The sequence below is a fragment of the Nesoenas mayeri genome (assembly GCF_963082525.1).
Source record: "Nesoenas mayeri genome assembly, chromosome: 9".
NCBI classification, from domain to species: Eukaryota; Metazoa; Chordata; class Aves; order Columbiformes; family Columbidae; genus Nesoenas; species Nesoenas mayeri.
The window spans coordinates 22,270,419-22,292,139 of record NC_137557.1 but is presented as its reverse complement, the minus strand read 5'-3'; the positions used below and the strand labels follow the sequence as shown (position 1 = coordinate 22,292,139).

The 21,721-nt window shown below is 37.4% G+C and overlaps 1 protein-coding gene across 1 annotated transcript in view; it reads right to left on the bottom strand.

Moving 5' to 3' along the window:
- Positions 1-21,721, bottom strand: part of CLSTN2 (calsyntenin 2) — a gene marked incomplete at both ends in the record, with an annotated part of 332,876 nt that overhangs the window by 63,336 nt on the left and 247,819 nt on the right. Inside the window, 3 exon segments of the mRNA XM_080350142.1 lie at positions 5,146-5,295; positions 10,230-10,438; positions 13,144-13,339. Of these exon segments, the coding sequence (XP_080206268.1) occupies positions 5,146-5,295; positions 10,230-10,438; positions 13,144-13,339 (555 nt within the window).

The window sequence follows — 21,721 nt, the reverse complement described above, 5'->3', positions numbered from 1 at the left end:
ATGGCTAATATAGGCACAGCAGCTCCAAGACCAGACTGACATAAAGGCTCCTTGCTTTGCAATAAATTTTATTCTTAAAAATATGGGTAAATATCTTATAGCTAAAACAATACAAGCACTGCATTTAAAACTGCTGGGTATGTGCACAAGAAGAATAGAAAATGATTTATATTTATTGCAGGACATATTTGGGCCTTCAAAATTGTTCCTGAAGAATAGGAATATTATTTTCATAAGTAAGGTTTCTGTACTTGACCAGCCTCCTCCAAATACCCAATTGCTTTAGTAATCATATTGTTCCATGCTAAAAGCACTGACAGCTCAAAAGCTAATACAGTTTTGGTTTTCCACTGTAATTGGATTTTATTAGAAAGCTCCCATGAATACCAGTCTAAAATCACTCAGCATCTACTGCAAATAGCACCTATGAAGTATGTTCATTCAGAAGTAATCTAAGATCACCCAGCTACTAAAAGAGAAGGTCCTGCCCTGCTCTGAACAAAAGGAAGGTTACGTTTCAGCTGATATGACCTGTACACGGCCTCTGAATGACATTAAAGAGGTGATAAGAATGTGCCTTTTTGTGGTGGCAAAGCTCTAGGTCACCTTAGTGAGCCCTCCAAACCCTAAGGAAGTAGCATGCAGTATCTCTGATACATTAACTTATTAAATATTTTTATAGTCTATTAGGTAAATAAACAGAAGCTTTTATTTAAAAACTATATTTAAGCAAACACTAAGCAGAAAGTAATTGAATTTTTAAGGATTTTTTTTTTTTTTAATGAATTTTGTAGGAACTTCTACTTTATATTACTCCCTCAGGTAATTAGGCTAAGTGAGTACATGGGTTCATAGGACTTGAAGATAAGGTTAGAAAATCTTTTCAAATTAGTAAAATACTTCAGGCTGGATGCTGTGAAATCCTGTATTCTAATGAAAGTCTGAAGTTTCTCTTAAACTGAAGATTAGTGATCATTGCTCAGGTAAGGGCCATATTAGATTTGGCAGAAAAAAAAAAATAGGTCCTATTTGGTCAAAGAGACAATGTGATTTTTAATTTTTGGATTGTTGTCTTTGCTCCATACTTGCCTCCCCAAGAAACACATTCAACCTTCCCTGTTTGTTTCAGAAAAGGCAGAGTCCCCTGATACTTCACTGGGGTATTCAGCTGATAGGTTTAGAGGAGCTTTTGTGTTTTATGCCTTAATAACCGCTTCCTGCCTGAAATAAATTGCATTTAAGGGAACAACCTGACTTTTGGTTTAGTCGTCAAAAGTCGAGCAGACCTCTAGCAGCCTCAAAAGATATTTTAAGTTTTTGAAGATGTGATTCTACCCTTCATTTTTTGAGGCTAAACTCCGATTTATTTTGTTCCCATGTAGCACCAGAGAGCTTAGTACAGGAGTAATTGTTTTCAATTTTCTGCTATCTTGCATCTTTCAGTACATTGTTTAATATTTCCATTTTTTATCCCACTAGGATAAAAACTAGTAACTTCTTCATTTTTATGAAGACTGTTCCTAAAAGTAGCAGAAATAAGAAAAAAACAATATTATGGTACCATAAATGAGCTACAGAAAATATGGTGTAGATTAAAGGTTTGTGACTTTCTTATTTCACCTCATGTGTTTTAATAAAAACACTGTATGGACAATTAGTACTGTGTTGCCAGAAGTCTGTCTACCCTGCTTTGAATAAAGCAGAAGTAACTTAACAGAGGTCAATTAAACATTAAAACTACTGTAGTGAAAAGAACCACACTGGACGTGAATCAACAGGAAAGATCATAGTGTCTGCTCTCTGTCCACAGAACTGCAGCAAAGGCCAAGTCCTGGAGGAATGGACAGAATCCCAGGCAATGTGCTGAAGAATTAGTGGAAAACAACTAATTGTGTTTAAAGAAAGAAAAAAAATAGAAATAACTTCAACTGCAAATCTACTCATTACGATGTCAAATACTATCATTTAGCTTTTCTTTATAGTGTTGTCTCTTTACTTACCTGGCAGTAACTGATCACTGAAAATCACAGAGATTAACACACAGCATGAAGAGAATTTGTAGAATAGCTGCAGAAGTCAGTTGACAAAACTTGCTACTGAGATCTTCCAATTAAACTAACTGATTAGGAATTAATTCAGTTAATTGATTTACATTTTTAGCTTGCTTATGGTGCTAATAACATTCCAGAGTGGTCTTCTCAGAATGGTTTGATGTCAGTTTGGGTCAAGTTTGTTTCTAAAGTATCTTCTTAATAAAGTAGAAGCTTGGTTTTTTTTTTTCTGAAAACGTCTGTGTGGGAATGCTTCCTGACTATATTAATGTCCATCTTCAGAGAGCAGGGAAGTAACTTCAAGATTTAATGAAGACTTAAATGCTAATTGCCCAAGGGAGTACTGTTTAAATGATAGCACCTTGGCTTCTTGAGTCTTATTTGCTCTGCTATACTTGTTAGTCACATGTGATTGGCCTCTAGAAACAGGAATAATTTTGTACACAGTTTTACATAAACCTATTCGTCCCTGTCCCACCCCTGCACAATGGAGGTTATTTGAAGGGCATCTGCATTGAAAATTAATGCACTGAAATTTTTAACACTGAATGTGCATTAGACTACTACAATGTCTATTCACAATAGTTACAGAAAGAACTGAACAATATTACAGATCACTAAAGCCAGTAACTTCAAAGAAATAACTGCCGATGCTATAAATAGAAATTCCAAGTGTTTATTTATTCAAGCTAACACTGAAGAACAAGAAAAAGAAAATCATGTTGTATTTCAGTAACTTCAATGTTATAACCAAAGGCTTAGAATATTCATAATTTCTGTCAAGCAAAACATCATTGTATCTCTCTTATTCATCCAATCTTTTCAAATATAACATTATTTCCACGAAGACTGAGCATAACTGTTGGCTGCCTCTTTGTGGGGAGGTCACAGAGCAAGAGACACTGGGAAGAAAAACACTATAAATACCCTCAATTCCCAGTCTCCAGATGTTCTCTTTAAGTAGGTTTTGCTTATTTGAATATTTTTTTCCCAGCAACAATTAATTTTTATAGATATTGTCTCAAAGTGGAAAATAACACCTATATGATTATCTTCACCTTTAAAAACAAGTAAGCACAAAAAAAACCCCAAACAAACTAAGAGAAATGTAGGAAATATTATGATGCAGCTCATTTTCAAATTATAAATAATGACTTAGTATTTAAGAACTAAAGTCATGTCTACCTAATTCTTTAGCTAAATACCTTATGCCCTGAGTAGGCAAACAAACATCACCCACTTGCACTTTGTGCTCTGCGACCTGGAGACACAACAAGAAGGTGAAGCAGCCCCCTGTCTGACAGAGGGAACGGTACCATTCCACAATGATGGCAGGGAATGTGCTAGAGCAGAACATAATGAGCTATTTCATATTTTTACCTTGCAAGCTGCTTTAAACTTTCCAATGTATTACATTCTTTTTCTAAAAACTGTTGCTTTATATCTGCTGTTTTCTCTCTTTTCTCACCATCACACTAAAAATAACAAGCTGGCAGTCTCTCATATTAAATAGCTAGCGTTAACCAAAGCATCAGCCACATACAGCTCTGACATGTAGAACAGAAGAAAATAAATTTTGCATGCATGAAATAAAGCTGAATTCCAGCCTTTCATTAAAAACTTAAATAGCTTGTAAACACTTTATGTAATCTAAGATGAACAAAGCATCCAAAAAATCCCAAACCTCACAAAAAAACCCCAAACCCAAACACCTTATTTGAGGCTGTTTCCGTTAATTTTATTGGCTGCCTAGTGTCTATATTCAACTCATGGGACCAGCAATGACCATCTGTCCTATAATTAATGCTTGAACTATGAAATAAGTATGACAACACTGGACAACATAAACACACCTTCAGTAACATATCTTTGCAAAAAATATTCAATCAATAAAATTTCTAAATGGAAATAATATGGAGATTTAAAAAAAAAAACCAACAATTGCACCTATTTTAATACAAATTACAAGCTAATTTGTATTTAATTTGAGATTACTCCATAAAATGGAACAGAAAAATATCTACAGTGTAAAAAGACCATATTGGTTTAATAGAATAAATCTTATTGTTTCGAGCAATAGGATCAGAAAATGTGGAAATAGTTCATAGGTATTCTACAATTTTAATAAAAATGCTCTTCAAACTAGTTGGGTGTGTGGGAAACTGGTACTTCCCTGAAAAATTAAGATGTGTCCTCTAAGTGAGGACTGTGAAATGGAATCACGATACTGCACACATTTCCTTACAAGGTCCTCGAGACCAGGGCTTCTCATTTTACAAATAAAACCTTTTTTCCTTCTCAATGTCTCTCTGCAAATTTACCTTCAAGTACAACAGCTAAACTGTTTTTTTCCTTCTCAGTCTTCTCAAAAAATTGCAATTATGAAGGTCATGTTAGTCCTGAATGACATCTGCATAGTATGGCTACATTCAGTTGCTTTGTCTGTAATACAGCCCTCATTTTCATCTTAATTCCTTATAATTTGTGGCATATCTACATTCCTAGTACATTGCCAGCTGGGTTTTTCTCCATTTTTAGACAAAGTAGACTGTAGATCCTTAGAATATTTTTAGAAAACCAATTCCTACTGAAATGTCTTGAGACAAATACAGTAATCAGGATTAAAAAATGCCTTTCACTCCCACTACCATGCTTTGACTCACACCTGCATGCACGTGAAAGCCAGTCCCGCCCCTGGAACAAGATAATCTGAGCAACCCTGGCACACATGGGAAAACTACCTTGCCACAGTGGCTTCAAACGTTCTACTTAAAGGAGTAGTAGGAGAAAGGCAAATAATATTTTTTTTTTCCGTATCTTCAGACAGAATTATAAAATAGCTTACAATAACAGAAATTCATCTTCTTTTCTAATCTGTTCTTTGTTCCAAACAGAGAAGAAACACAGCAAAGGTAAACAAGTATGGAATTATTATTCACTTTTTTAACAGGCTTGAAATGAAGTAACCATAAGAAATAGCAACAGTTTTCTATGGGCTTCCTAGTTTCCTTACCGTGCTGCGAGGTAGAGGGAAAATATAGAAGAAAATAGATTTCAGCAAAAAAAATAAAATATATAAACTATTAAACCTTACCTTGCCAGCCTGGTTTGCACACTGGTTTGACATTAACTCGTACTAAGACATCTTCGGTTGCACGTTTTTGCCCACAGTCAAAGGCTGTGACCATTATCTCATACTGGTGCTGATTATCATAGTTTAGTTTCTCTGTGTTTCTGATGTTACCTATAGATTCAATAGAAGATAACATTCAGAAATTACTTCTTGGCTAAGCATATACAGACTATAACATTTAGGTCCTGGTTGTGACCAGAAAGCACTTTGAAACACATGGGACATGCACATGTAGGACAGTTATAAGGAATGAGAAGTATTTTCTATCAATACAGCAGAGAAATAGAGAAATTCTTAGGCAAATATAAGATGGTAGCGATATGATATGGGCATCTTGAAATGTAAAGTATGAGTAGGTGCAATCTCATTTTCTACATCTTCTTATACAATCTCATACAATACAATCCTTTAACAAAGCAGCCACATTCCTGAGATCTACTGCATCTCTCCAGTACAAGTATCTTCCTTTTTCCCCTAAAGCTATTACACTTTTGGTGAGAGAGATTTTTAGCCCTTTAACACCTCTGTTTCAAAAATAGGAAAAGCCCCAGATTGACCTTCTACATTAGAGCAGTTAGTGGTATTTGATATGACAGCACAGCTATCACATGGAAAATAAAATTTGACAACAACAGAGATTATCTGCTGAATCAGACACACATATAAAGGTGACAAATTGTTTTGGGAACAGAGGCATTACAACTCCCACAGGGAAAGGGTAATATCTTTCTGAGAGAACTTCCTGCAGGACTGGAAGATCACCATGCAGAATGTATGTTTTCTTAATTATTGTGGTGAGCATTTAATTTCTGTCCATTTCCACTGAAATACATTTCTTGCTCAAATTGAAACTTGAGACTGTTTGATATGTTTCACACTTCTGTTCAGGGTTGTTTATTATACCATCTCATTATACATCTGAGGATGTTCGTTCTAGAATTCAAGAAACAAGGTTACTCTGGATCAACGCTGTGCAAAACAACTGCCTTCAAACGTGGTTCTGAAAAATCAAATTGTTGGGCTAAATTTGGAATGGGGAGCACCCAAATCCTGGAGTGCAGTCAAAAACAGTGATCTGATTCCAATAGCTGCTGGTTAACCTATCTGTTGGTATGCATGCTGGCATTGTTTGGGGGTTTGGGTGCCGTGGGTTTTTATATTCTCATTTACTTATTTATTATTCAAATGAATGAGAGACAGGTGAACGCAGACAAATGGAACTTCTTCAGTCTTTCATTAAACCTACATTAGTTTAATTAGTAAAGACTTTCAGCAGGCCTCTCTCTCTGATGCACCCTCCTTATCTGGTCAGAACCAAAAACTTTCCTGACTACTACTACATCAAAGCTAACTTTAGTAGTTTAGTTGAAACTAATGCCAAGTCAGGTCTGAAGGAAGGCTGCTTTTGCAATTATCACTCCCTCTGGTTCAAAATTTATAGCTTAAATAGACACATCTGCATTTATAAATCAGGCCCCATACTCCATTTTCTGTTAACTTTGAGTCTTTACCCCTCCCTTGCTGAGCAGGGCACAGAGGGTGACAGACCTTCTCACTAATTTTGTCTCAAATGGAGAAGCAGAAGGACCTGCTGAAGACTAATACAGAAACATTGCTGTGTTCTACAGCTGCTTTGGTTCTCTCTCAGGCACCTCACTTTGTCAGGCAGTTATCTGTTCTTGCCGTCACAAAAGCAACTGCAATAACAATATCAACTATAATACTACTTGGTTTTTCATTTAGTAATTAGCAAAACAGTTTAATATACTCATTTTGCTATCTTGAGTTGCTTGATTAGTACCTGCCTAAGCAGACTTAATGAAAAACTACCACTATATATTTAATGATTTATTTAATATCTGCTTAGTTGTTCTTTCCTTTCTGCATTATACTTTTTCTTACGTGAATCTTCATATTTCACAATTTGTTTCTCCTTGGTATTATTTTAGTCCATGATTAGGTGAGATAATTCTCAAGAAACAATATTGATATAGCTCACTTGATGATGTGGGTTCTGTGCTAAGAAGACAACTAAACTAAGTCACACAAAAGTCTCTTAAAACATATTGTGACTTATACCTTTAGTCCCAATTCTTTGCACAGCAAAGCATAAATTTGTCTTTGACTTTACACAGTTGTATTTCATGACCAGGAGTTCATTACCTTCCAAGTTAGGCTCATTGTATACAAGAGTCAATGTTATTAGTGTTACAGTTTTATAACACAATGTATTTTTTTTCACAAAAAAATTATATATCAAGGGTCAAAGTTGCCAAATGTACATGGGAAGCCCTATATTCCCTACCTTTAGGCACCTAACTACAAAGATCTACAAGAACTACACCAAAGCCGAATGCTGCTTCCTGTGCCAGTGCTGGGTGCCTTATACAGTTTGGTGATGGGAAGGAGATTGTGCACTGCTACAGTATGGAGAGTTCTCTCTCCCTTTCTCCGCATGTTCCCCAATGTGTAATATAGTTTTTTGGGGTAACAAAATGCTCCCTGTATTGATCTAGATACTAGAACTAAGTTTTGCCAGAAAGACAATGATCTGCCAAAAGAAAAAAAGCTGATGGAATAGCATATTCATCTTTCTAAAGGCCTGTGTTTATGATTTGTTTCATAGGCTGGTAGTGAAAACAGAAAATAAACACCACCTGGGACTGATATGAAATTCCACACTTAGGTTACTGAAAAGCAAAAACAAACAAACAAAATCCAAAACACCTATCTTGGAAAAGACACAAGAACCTAGATTTGCTTTTCACAACGGGTAAAAAAAAAAAACCCTATGAACAAAATCCTAATTAGCACAGTATTAACAGACAGTTCCAGGCATCTCATATACCTATTCTAATCATCCTACAGGTAACAGAACTGGGCACAATGCCAAAGCATTTGTACCAGAGTAAGTTTATATCAGTTGGCACAGAGAGACATTCTCAGCAATGAAACATGTTGGAACTAAACAACATATTTCTGTCACAAAATAAAAGTGCAACCATCTATTTTAACTCTGTCTCTAATCCCAGTGGGTTTAAGCAATTACCATTATCTAAAAAAAATGCAAATTAGACTCCAATTACTGTTGATTGTGGCAGCACTGTGCTTTTAGTGAACAAATAGATCAAAAAATATTAATTGAATTCATGACCAAGAAACTGCAAGTATTACAACCTTCTACCAATTATTCAGTGCAGGCTTTAAAGTCACATTTAAATCAATGATTTTCTCATTGCCTTTGCTGAAAAGCAGGTCCCAGGCACATGAGGACAGAGAGATAACCAAAGATTCCTGACGCTTCATATCCTTTTGATCATGTCTCTGTAAGAAACCCATGATCACTCACGAGCCAGCTGTGCTGTGTGATAGGAGCCGAAAAGGCATAAGCAAAAGGAATGTCTGCTCTCTATCATACTAATCTCCGTGTTTTATTTATCTGTGGTATCTGTCATAAACTTGGTATGAAATAATGAAACCACCTGTGACTGATGTAAGTATCCAGCACCATACTGGCAAGTCATGAAAAGCTCTGGGAAAACTGTGGTTTCAAACAGAAACATGGAAAACTTCCTTTTATGACAACAGAGGAAATCTCACAATTAGGAAAAAAAAACCAAACAAACAACAAACAAAACAGAGAAGAAAATCTTCTAGGGAACTGCACACAAACATCTTCTTCCAAATGCCCCCTTCCTGTAAAAAATCCTTTATGCAATTGCTTTGGCAAAAGATTACTGTGCCAGCTGACCTCATTTATTTAAACACAAATGTACTCATCATGATTATACCTCCTATGTAGTATGCTTTCCTCCCAATGTATTATTAACAAGACAGCTTTTTTCCCCAATGTCATTTACAATTTATTGATGCTAACACGTTATTAGCTTTTGGTGCTCAGCTGTGCATTGTACAAGAATTGCACAAATAAAGATGAATAATTTTTGAATAGGGAAAAGGATTTTATAAAATATCCCAACATGAAAATGACTGCTTAGAGAAAACAGTAGCTCCATGCATGTATTCAATTTCCAATTTGGCCAAAAATCAGATTTGACTTTCAAAGAGTATCCTCGTTCTACACAAAACATGGATTAAATGCTTCTGTTAGGAAAGATAAAGCAGAGCATTGCTGGGCATGCACACGGGGTGCTTGTTCTGGGGAAGCAAGTTCTGTGAGAAGAGAAATTTCAATTCTGAATTTCTGCACAACTCTGCACACGTGAATATCAATAACAAAGACTCTTATCTACAAAGCGATGCCAATATGGGACTGCTGAAGTACTTGAAAAACAACGCTGCTACTTTGTATTGCCTGGAGCAAGCAAAGAATAGGAGGGAGGATCTTCAACACATTCTTAATGCAGCCCAGCCACCTCTCCCAGACTCAGTGTCAAGTTCTGTGCTTTTCCCTGGTGAGAACTTGACTGGGAAAAGCAGGAAGCTGACAGGGCTATCGAGGTCCAAAATTGCTGCATATGGAAAACTTAATATGGTTCATTATTTTTCCTATAATGGTATATGCACTAGAAAACCAACTAAAATCTGCTCCAGGAGCACCACAAATGGGTAGATCTGTGGAACCATGCCCTGAAAGTTTTAACAATCAATAAATATATCCGGAATATTGTGAATTCTACACTTAGACTCTGCTTCAGAAAGTTGAGAAGAATGGGACTAGCTACAAACCAGTGAATAAACCCTAGTATGTAGGGCTACATACATTAGGAAATGCCATCAGTTGGATGGGAGACTACATTTGAGACAATTAAGAGAATGGACTGAGTGACAGAAATATATTGCTCATCTGAAACTGGGGCTTTACTTTCCACAATAAATTATGGTGGCACTTTCTGACCAAATCTTACATAAAAGAGATGCAATTTCCCAGTGAAATGGATCTTTCGTTCTCAGAGACGAGAACAGGATTACCCTCTTGAGTTAAAACTCAAGCCAAGTTATCAGCTACTATCAATAAGGAATTTATCTATAGAAATTACTAATACCTGTCGCAGAACTTAAAATTGCTCCTTCTCCGCACTCACCGTTTCTGTCAATGGCAAAAGGAACATCAGTTGTGACAATTTCGTAATTGCAGATCTGGCTATACTGTGGGGAACAGTCCTCGTCTATGGCTTCTACCTGCAGTATGCTGTCATAGATCTTCCCTTCTGTCACGGTGGCTTTATACATGCTCTCCTTGAATACTGGTGAAAACTCATTGACATCCTTTACCTGGATATGGACCACTGCCCTAAAATAAGTAAAGACAGACATCAAAGAGAAAAATTAATTTATCATGACACAGCGCTAACAGTTTGTTTTCAAAGCACTTGAAAACACTAACAAAGCATATCTAGAAAACTATGTACACACCATGCTAAAATATTATTGAATTTTTATGTTTATTTTGCCCTGCTTAATATCTTAATGTGGCACTAGGTAAAAACCTGTTGCCACAACTTGTAGGTAGAGGGCTTCATGGTGCTCCCTATTAAAATCTGTCCGCCTCTTAAAAAGGACCCCAGCAGAAAGTCAGTGTTATTATTCCACTTTAAAATGGGTTAATAAGAAAAAAAAAAAGAAAGAAAAAGAGGAAGATGATTACAGTAACCTTACATATTCGCTACCTAAAAATGGTCAATTTATGAATATTCTTTGATATTAAATAAGCCTCTCACCATCTGCTGATTACAATTATTTAATACTTTAATTAGTTACAACATTGTACGTGTAAACCTTTGATGGCCAAAAATAACAGGCCTTTTTAGTACTTAATAAGCAAACTCTAAAGGCCGTCCTTCGAAAGAATTTGCTATCTGGTTTGATAGGCAAGGTAACAGAGGGACAGAGAAATGAAGAGACTTTCTATATCAATAGCAGAGCCAGTAGTAAAGGTTGGGACCCAGGCAGCGCAGCTTAGTGTGTGGTTTACTATACAAACCACTATGAGAAAGTGTAACAAAGTCTGATCCCGATGGGCCAGATTTCATTTGGTCAGGATTAGACCAAAACTTTCCCTAAGTGGAATGTTCTAGCTTGTTGCTGACATGTGAGGGAAAACCATAAAAAAATTTAATAATATGAAGCAAAACCTGTTTCTGTGACTTGATGGTTATTTGATACATAGGCTTCCCTCTAAATCACAGTATCACAGTATGTTTGGGATTGGAAGGGACCTCAAAAGATCATCCAGTCCAATCCCCCTGCTGGAGCAGGAACGCCTAGGTGAGGTCGCACAGGAACATGTCCAGGCGGGTTTTGAATGTCTCCAGAGAAGGAGACTCCACAACCCCCCTGGGCAGCCTGTTCCAGTGTCTGTCACCCTCACTGAGAATTTTTTTCTCAAATTTAAGTGGAACCTCTTGTGTTCCAGCTTGATCCCATTACCCCTTGTCCTATCATTGTTTGCCACCGAGAAGAGCCTGGCTCCATCCTTGTGACACTCACCCTTTATATATTTATAAACATTAATAAGGTCACCCCTCAGTCTCCTCTTCTCCAAACTAAAGAGACCCAGCTCCCTCAGCCTTTCCTCATAAGGGAGGTGCTCCACTCCCTTAATCATCTTGGTTGCCCTACGCTGGACCCTCTCCAGCAGTTCCCTGTCCTTCTTGAACTGAGGGGCACAAAACTGGACACAATATTCCAGATGCGGTCTCACCAGGGCAGAGTAGAGGGGAAGGAGGACCTCTCCCGATCTACTAACTACCCCCTTTGTAATACACCCCAGGATGCCATTGGCCTTCCTGGCCACAAGGGCACAGTGCTGGGTCATAGTCATCCTGTTGTCCACCAGGACCCCCAGGTCCCTTTCCCCTACACTGCTCTCTAATATGTAATTTCCCAACCGATACTGGAACCTGGGGTTGTTCCTGCCCAGATGCAGGACTCTACACTTTCCCTTGTTAAATTTCATTAGGTTATTCCCCACCCAACTCTCCAGCCTGTCCAGGTCCCGCTGGATGGCAGCACAGCCTTCTGGCATGTCAGCTACTCCTCCCAGCTTAGTGTCATCAGCAAACTTGCTGATAGTGCACTCTATTCCCTTGTCTAAATTGTTAATGAATATATTGAATAATATTGGCCCCAGTATATCCTGAAAAAGTTCAGCATGCATTATAGAGCTAATTAAATTTTTAATTGTAATGTGTCCTGGATAGGCAAAAGGAAGAATAATTACTATTAATCATTTATTTAAATGGCTCTCAGCAAAACGAACAATTTGTACAGCAGTTATACATCTACACAAGAATTCAATTTGTCTTCAATGACAAATGGTCTGATGCTTGGTTTTGTGAATTGAAGGGGGGAAAAAGGCACTGTGCCACTTAAGCTTATGTGGGAAATTGGCTCCACACTAAAAAGTATCATCTACTAACCTTCAATACCCCCTCTTTCAGAGGATTTGAATTCCTCTGAGACTTGCTGTCCAAAAGCTGAGGTCAGAAACACACTGTGGAAAGGCAACACTGCTGCAGCTTATATACACATACATAGTAAAAAAACAAAAGGTGATTTTTCTTTTCTTACCATTTTAAGTGAGGTTAACAGAGAGAAAATCTATTTAGAATTTGTAAGCATCAATTAAATGCTGACTTATGTGTCCTGGATGATCTGCTTAGTCACTGTATTTAACATGAAAACAAGAATGGGAAAATAAACTGAGATGCTGAGATTAATGAAAAAATACTGAGATGCATTTCTCCACTTAAACAGGGATCCTATTAAAAGCTTCAATGCAACCACTGCAGAATGGGTCAAATTGCAAGAGGCAGGAAAGAAAAAATATTTCCCAAAAGGAAAAAGGAATAAAAAGTGGATGGACTGTTGCAACAATGGTTCATCTTATTTGCCTTCTACATTACTACGATATAAAAAGCAGCCCTTCAATCTGATATATACTGTAGAGTAAATGGATACCAAAGGAAAAAAGAATTAATCTTCATTTTCACCCACTTGTGAGATTTCTTCCAGTTTGTTCCACCTGGTCCAGATCCACAGTCATAGGCCTGGATGATGAATGTATATTCCTTCTGCAGTTCACAGTCAATAGGACTTTTTGCTCTAAGACGACCTTCTCCAGATGTCTTGTTTAGCACAACAGCTTCGAAGGGCATTTCTTGTCCATGGATTTTAAAAGCACAGATTTCACCTGCGAGGAACAGTATAAAACAATCATAACCAGGGAGGTCTGTGTCTTACGCACTGGAGTGACACTGATGAAGTAGCATTCATTTGTTTTACACATGTTGTTATAGATAAGGGAAGCACACACTCAGGTAGCAGTTTAGAATACATCCGAAAGGGCCACTGACCACATGCTTGTACGTGTGATGTGGTGAGTGCAGCTCTGGTCACGTACTTCCCTCCTTCCCTATCACTACTAAATTGTTTGTTAAAGCCCTAAAGTCTATTCCCTAGATATGGCACTAACATCAACGTTGACCTAAACTATTTTTGAGCTAAATTAAGAAGACTGTATTTAGTTAAAGAAAATAGCAGAGGGAAAAATAGAGAATTTCTTAGACGTGGTCTTTTCTGACTGCTCGCTCTCCTTCCTTGAGCCACTTGAGCTGCCAGGTGGTAGCAGATGTTCAGATTCTTGCAGTTTAGTTTCCCAAGAGTAAAAAAACCTAATGATGCAGAACATGGGCACATTCAAAATATATCTTGTGTTATTTACAGACATATGTCATCTTTGGAGCAGAAGCAGTTGAAGGAACACAGACAAGTAAGTGTCTGTTTTGGACATCTCGGTCACCCACCGACATTCACACTCCTATATGAATGCCTTCTTGGCAGCAACTCACTCTGCCTCCAAAGTGCCTCCTAATATAATAGATCTATAGTTTCTCTCAGAGGAATACTATATAACAAAACAGATGATATACCAAGGACTAAAAAAATTGATTTGGACACAAAAGATAACATTAAAAAAAAAAAAAAATCTTATGAGAATAGGAGTCTGGAAGGGGGAAAAAAAACCCCCTAGTTTCTAGTGATTCATTTTTTTATCCTTCATACTGATGGCAAGGATATGCATGCTGAATTCATTTTTTGCCACTTCAGAATCCAACATTAAAAATGAAATATTTATATAAAGACCAGTGCGGCTTAAATCTTTTTATGACACATTAAACACATGCTCTTTTCTGAGCAAGTCAGTCTTGGGCCATGCATTATAGTTTCAAAGCTGTCTCCCACTCACATAATCCTTTTCCATTTATTTCCAATTTACAGTTCCAGCCTTTTGGAAATCTCCTTGCCAATCATATCTGAGTCAACTGCCATATACTAAACTAACTGTAAATCTACGACCTCTAATTCAAGCCTGGCTCCTCACTCTCTTTTTCTAGAATATATTGTTTGTTTTTAGAGAAAAAGGGTATACACTGACTCTCTAAAAGTGTTAGAGTTCATAATTCCTATTATGTGTGAGAAAGAAAAAATGTGAAGGAGGTGTGTGTGGGGAGGGTGGGGATTAGGTAAATTTAGTATTAATACCAGTTCTTTAGGATATTCTCTCAACTACCACCTCATAAGCTTTCCTTGATTACAATGGGAGCTGAAGGTGAGCTCAGCTATATACACTGACATTTAGGCAGATGAATCCCACACTTAACAATTATAATCAAGCCTATGAATGTCCTTCCAGGATCTGCACACAGTTGTTTTAGTAATTACAAGGCACTGGGAAAATACATTAAGTATTTGGACATTTGCTTGCTGCAACCGCTCCCTCAAGTGGCATGGGAGAGCAGTGTGGTTTCCCAAGACTGAAAAAAGTTGTGGTCTTTTCCAGGCTCTCATTCACCCTCAATGAGCTCAAATATTTGGGCTGTGGAAGAAGGAATAGATTTTACCATGAGAATCTGACTCCAAAAAGACTAATACTATGCATATTCCTAAAAGTAGGCTCCACAATATTTATGAATTGTTGCACAGGAAACAAAGCATAAGATTAAGAGAGGGTTGAAGTGAAGCCAGTTGTTCAGTTTTGATTGTGGACACTGATCACTGAGTTTGTATCTCAAGTTATCACACACACCTTTGAAAAAAAACTATAATTTCCTTGCAACTTCAAAATGAAACATTAAGCTAACATGTTATTGTGGATTTCAGTTTTATTTTAACTAAATATGAAAATAACAGTGTAAATATGGGCAGTCTAATGGAGAAAATACTATTTGTTGTGTTCTATAACAGTGGCCTCCATAGTTTCTTAATAAGAAAGTTTTCCTCAGATGTACAATTCATCAACAAAAATAATAACTTCAGTGGTTTGTGTTTATTATTTTATTGATCCACTGTTTGACTGTAAACATTATGGAATTTGCAGACATCCAGGCCCCCTGCTCTTAAAAAAACAGAAATAGCTCAGGGCAGAAAATAGTTCTCTCAGTCTTAGTCCAAACATTGATCACTGTTTCCTCTCCAAACGCAGAGCCCTGATGCAAAGCAATCACAGAAGCAGCACTTGTTCTAATTAGATCTCAGCAAATATTTTAGAAGTCTCTACATCCTGCTCCTATGCTAGATACTCCAGCTTTATACAGAACTCAATTTTGTCTTTTACATCTCCATTTGCCAACGATAAAATAATGACAGCTGCATGGATATAGGGAAATATTTGTAAACACACTGCAAAAAACCCACATGGACTCCCAGACTCTGGCTACAGAAAGCTAATTATATGAAAACAACTGTGTATGTTTTTAAAAACTAGGTAAGATTTTTTCAGAAGAAGGATTCTACTACTGTTTGCAAATAAATCATTTAACACTGTTGAAAAATGAAAATATAGAGGAATCATAATGATTCTAAACAGGTACCTTCCTTAATGACTATATTGGAAACTATAACAGTTGTAAGGGCCATAACAAAGCAGAAAATTAAATAAGGTTCAACATTACATTGCAAGACACACATATGTACAGATACATAAAACTACCGATAATAGGCATTACAAATATTGTATTTAAAATATGATATTTTTCATTATTAAATGGAGTTACAGGGCTTTATTTAAACCCAGCTAAGATAACCCCAAACCCAACCACCTGGTGCCAACAGGAATTGTGCCAAGCTTATATTATTTGCTGGGTTCTTAGATATATATTGTCATGAAACTCATTTGAGGAATGGGAGATGGAGTCTCTCTCTTATTCAGCCTCACAATTTAAGTTGCAGAACTACCACATTCAGGATGTTGGCATCACCCACTTCCCTTCTCCATTGTAAGGGTGAAATAAATAAAGGGCAAACTGGGATATTGTTTTCCTCTCAACAGACAACACAGCAAAATATCAAGCTTTGTTTTTAATTTCATTTGAACGTATCTGAAAAGATGCATAAAGGATGGCTGAGGGATCATAAAAATGGTGGTGGCAGTGAGCCAATAAAACAGGGATAATTTGGTGATACCACATAAAGACAGAAGCACACCAATGAAACCCTATAGCAATTGCACCCAGGGTAGAAGGAAAATATCTCTTCTCCCAGGGCAGGATGTAGATCCTGAGGGTTTCCAGTTGCTTCCTGTAAAATCTTCTGATTGCAGGGTTTAACTTCACTATGAGTTCCTTCATTTTAATCCATATTTTAATTAAATTCTGGACATTATGTTTTTTTCTTCAAATCATTCAGGCTAGCATTAGCCATTAGCACATATTAATTTTGAAGTGTGCGTTATTTTAAGTTGTGAGCTCTGGTAGAGATCCATAGGTTACTACTGCAGGCATAATAATCATATCATTTCCTTTGTAAAAATTATAATAACCTGAAAAAAGCTATTGACAGTTTATAATTTCTGAAATATAACCAACCAAACTTTCCACTGTTTAAAAATTCCTAAAGACAATGTTCCATATTCAGTAACATTTACATGCAAGATTTAGTGATTATAAGCCTTAATCAACCAAATTTTATTGCAAATTACTGCTTTTTATATAAAAAATAAAACTCATGCTTCTTTCAGTAGAAATAAAAATCCCCAATGTTACTTCTTTAACAACTACACAGAATTATTCATTTGAAGTCAATTTCAGAAGTTATTAAAAAAAATTGCATGCGTATTTTGCCTATCACAGCTACCTCTGCTTTTTCTTCAGCTTTCATTAGACCAAGAATACAGAAGACTTCAAATGAAAAGCTGGGATCCCTGACATTTAGTTATTTTCATCAATAGTTAATAAAAGTCAATGGTTGCATGTGAATCAGCAATCACTAAGTGGTTTCATTTGGTTGTATGAAATTTAAGAAGGCTCAGTGCTGGGTCCTGCCCTTGAGTCTCAACAACCCCATGCAACACTCCAGGCTCGGGAGTGGAAAGCTGCCTGGGGGAAGATGGGTGTTGATTGACAGCAGCTGAACATGAGCCAGCAGTGTGCTCAGGTGTCCAAAAAGACCAACAGCATCCTGGCTTGTATCAGAAACAGTCTGGCCAGCAGGACCATGGCAGTGACCATCTCCCTGTACTTGGCACTGGTGAGGCTTCACCTCAAATCCTGGGTTCAGTTTTGGGCCCCTCACAACAATAAAGACATTTTAGTGCTGGAACGAGTTCAGAGAAGGTCAATGACGCTGGTGAGGGGTCTGGAGCACTAGTCTGATGGGGAGCGGCTGAGAGACCTGGGGCTATTTAACCCGAAGAAAAGGAGGCTGAGGGGAGACCTTGTCGCTGTCTACAACTACCTGAAAGGAGGTTGTAGAAGAGTGGTAATCAGTCTCCCAAGTAACAAGCAGAAATGGCCTGGAGTTGTAAAGGGGGGCTTAGATTTTCCTCGAAAGGGTTGTCAGGCATTGGAAAAGCCTGCCCAGGGAAGTTGTTGAGTCACTTCACTTAGGAATTTGAAAGATGTGTGGCTGTCGTGCTTAGGGACATGGTTTAGTGGTGGACTTGGCAGTGCTAGGTTACTGGTTAGACTCAAGATCTCAAAGGTCTGGAATCCGTCAGTGCAGGGCTGCTGACATTTGGAGTTTCTCAGTACCACTGGGGAGGTTTAATTCTTTGACAAGTTTTCTGTCATAAGCTGTACCTACCATTTAAATAATTGCAAAACATAGAAGATTATGTTTTGAGGGAGGAAAGGGTAGTTGTTTGGGAAAATAATAATAATAGTAAAAAAGAGAGATGTAAAATATCTTAAAGGATAGAAAAAAAAATTAAGGCAGTAACTACCGTATATGCTTTTCCAGCTCATTGAAGTTAATGCTATTAAACTCGTATTAAAATCCAGGAAGTGATACTGACATCATAAACAGAGGGATGTGTTCATATCTTAATAAAACACAAAAATTGTTATTTCCTCATATCTAATTTTATAGGCAACAAGCTCTGCAAAACAAGAGCATAAATCCACTGCTACCCTTCCTATTCTGTTCCTATGGATTTGAAATTGGAAAGTGAAGGAAACTGCACTTGCACTTCACGTGATTCATTGTTGCCATAAGCTCACACCAAACCAACCAGGCTTCATTTTTCTGCTGAAGCAGGGACCAATTGCTCGGGACAAAAAGATAGCTCTGTGTGTAGCACATAAGCAGCAGTCATATCTGGGTTTCTTCCTGGCTCCATGGTAAGCTTCCCAGGGAAATCACTTAGGTCATTAATGTACTCAGCAACAAACCACCTGAAAAACCTACTCTACATTTTTGTTTCAATAAGGTTGCTTAAAAAAATGTAATTTTTATGGACATGCTCCAATTATAGTGAGATATATATGACCGCGTTGCACTTTTGGAAAACAGACGACCACTGCTTAGATGCTTAACATGTCACACTGTGCATTAGGATCTGCACAAGAGACCCTTGCACTCCAGCTCAAATGATGGAGAATTGATACATGCTTATTTGAAGGCTGCAATAAACTTTGAGACAGATCACAAAAATATGTAGCAAGGCAAAAAAGGTTTGTGCACATAAAGATGTGTTTAATTAACTAATGATTATACAGTTCTCTGTATTATAGCCTCTATTCTAAAAGCATAGAAATATAAAATATTGTCATTCATTCCTCCAAAACACATATCCATGTTATATTGTAAATAACCTCAAACATTTCTTAATCTTTTAATCTTTCTGAAATCTGCAAGATTCAAGAGAGAAAGAAAGCAACAAGGTTTGATTTTAAGAACAGCACAAAACCATATACTATCATAATCAACACACAGAGGTCCATGTGTAACTACAACAGTGGAAGGCTTTTGTTAACCTCATTTTTTATGTTTGTAAGCATCCTGTGGATTCTGCAGTGCATCTGAGTTACACACACACATACCCTCAACACAGAGAAACAGCTGTCCAATCTAGTTTGAATGCTATAAGGCATAGCACAGCCTCTTTAACCGTTACGTGATCATTACTGAGAAATATTTGCCTTGCCATTTTTTAGACTACCACATTACTATGAACTATTTGAAAAATAATCCTGCAGCTGTGCAGTTAAACCTGCAAAAACCTCACATGAATAAAAGGAACTTTATCCCCCAAGAGCTCAGTGGAGCACAATTAGTCAGTTCTCAGTTGGGTCATTTTCTGATCTATGTTTTCACCATTTTCACACACACTACCTGCATTATGTGATTAGTGTTTCACTTGAGGTTGCAGTCAGTGACAGCAGGTTTCCTGCTACTGCAGCAGATGAAGCATCACTTTGCTTCAGCCAGCCATCTTGCAGTGAACACAGAAGCCCAGATGCTACCACTGCCCTAATTACACATTTGTGTCTGAAAGATGGATCATGAAGCTATTTCACCTCTAGGTTAGTGAGGTCTAGACTGAGAGAAACAGGAGATAACTTGCCTGGTGAGGCACTGACCCATTTTACTGTGTATATATTTTGAAAAAAGTGAACCTATTTTATAAGAGAGACCTAGAGGTCTCTGCATGTAAGATTACAACGGTTATTATAATGCTTGCAATGATTCCTAGCCACTAAGTACTGCTGAGCTGTTAAAGGACAAATGCTAATAAAATACATAAAAGTAGGTAATGATGTATAACGTGACTAGAATTTAAAATTAAATAAAGACCTAGGATTAGGAATGCTGGCTAGCAAATATGTACAGCTTACGGAATTCCAACAGCCTGGTAGGCACACCTAACACAAACGTTTTCTGCAGCAGGACAGATGCAACAACTTGACCTAGTAGGTTTGTCTCTCTTTTGCTATATAGAGAGCACCATGTCACAATCAGTTTAGAAAATCAGCAGCTGTTTAGTCTATTGAGGACTCAGCTGACTGACAGAAAAACTTACTTTTTAATTAAAACACTTTCCCTGGGGCCCTATATCAAGGCAGACAATTTCTGAGATAAAGCAGCTTGGAAAATGTTGCATTTATTAAAATTATTCCCCTGAATAATTTAAAATGTATTGTTTTGGGGTATAGTTGGATAATTCAAAGTACACAGTGGATGATCAATTCATTTTTCTGTTTCTTTTTACTCAAGGGCATCAGACAGTTTTAACTTGAGGTTTTATATCAGGAACTTTGGCAAGGACATACTATAAGCAGTGGACTTAACCATATAAAGCAAAGAAGAAGTAAGTACTAGGAGCTAGGGCTGTTTTGCAAAAACAACCACCATAAATAATCCCCAATATGTAGACCAAGCCAAAAATGACTATTGGGCTCTACAGAAAAGTGATTTGCCTACAGGTTGTTAACAATAGTCCTGTGTCCTTCTTCCAGCATGCCAATATTTTATGATAGCCCTTCACCCTCTTTTTTCTCAGGTTTGGAATTTGAAAGATGAGGTTGATTAACAGAACGCCATTAAAAAGCATTACAGAATCACTTGAGAGCAATGGGTGGTCACTTGAGGCTACGTGGGGGTCTGCAGACAGCTGGATGCCAGCAGCTCTAAGCAAGAAACCCAGCACTCACATTAGCACAGGGCTGGACCCGAATGAACAGGTGCCAACTCCTGGATGTGTCATGGCTGGAAAGTCTGAAGTGAGAGCACCCTGGATGTGCACAGAAGACATGAGAAAGGACAGCAAGATCTGCCTGTAATTTATATATATACATATATATATATATTTTTTTTTTTAATGAAGTGAGGACAAAGAACACCATTTTTTAATGAGAATTTTCTCCAAAGCATGTATGCAGACATGTCAGGTTTGCAAAAATAAGCATTAAAGAGGAGCAATATGAAATACTTTTGGATAACCATGGAACATTGGCAGCCTATGAAGTGAGATAAAAGGGAAATTATGCAGTTTGCATCTTCTCACTGGCTCCTAAACTCTTGTCAGAGACACATTACGTATCTCAGGACTGTTTCACCTTATGCCCACAAAACCACACGTGGCAGAGAATACAGTGAGGTTAAAGGTTAGGAAAGGGGTAAAGTGCTTGCACATCCCCAGGTTTTCACTCAAATATTTACTCTGCTACGGTCTCTTCTTGTGGAGCAGATTAAGTAAAAACCTTAGGAACATTAATTCAATCTTGGCATGGAGCCTGGGCACAAGGGTTTAATCTGTGCATCCTGCAGACGTGCAGTAAAGTAGAGCACTGAGTTT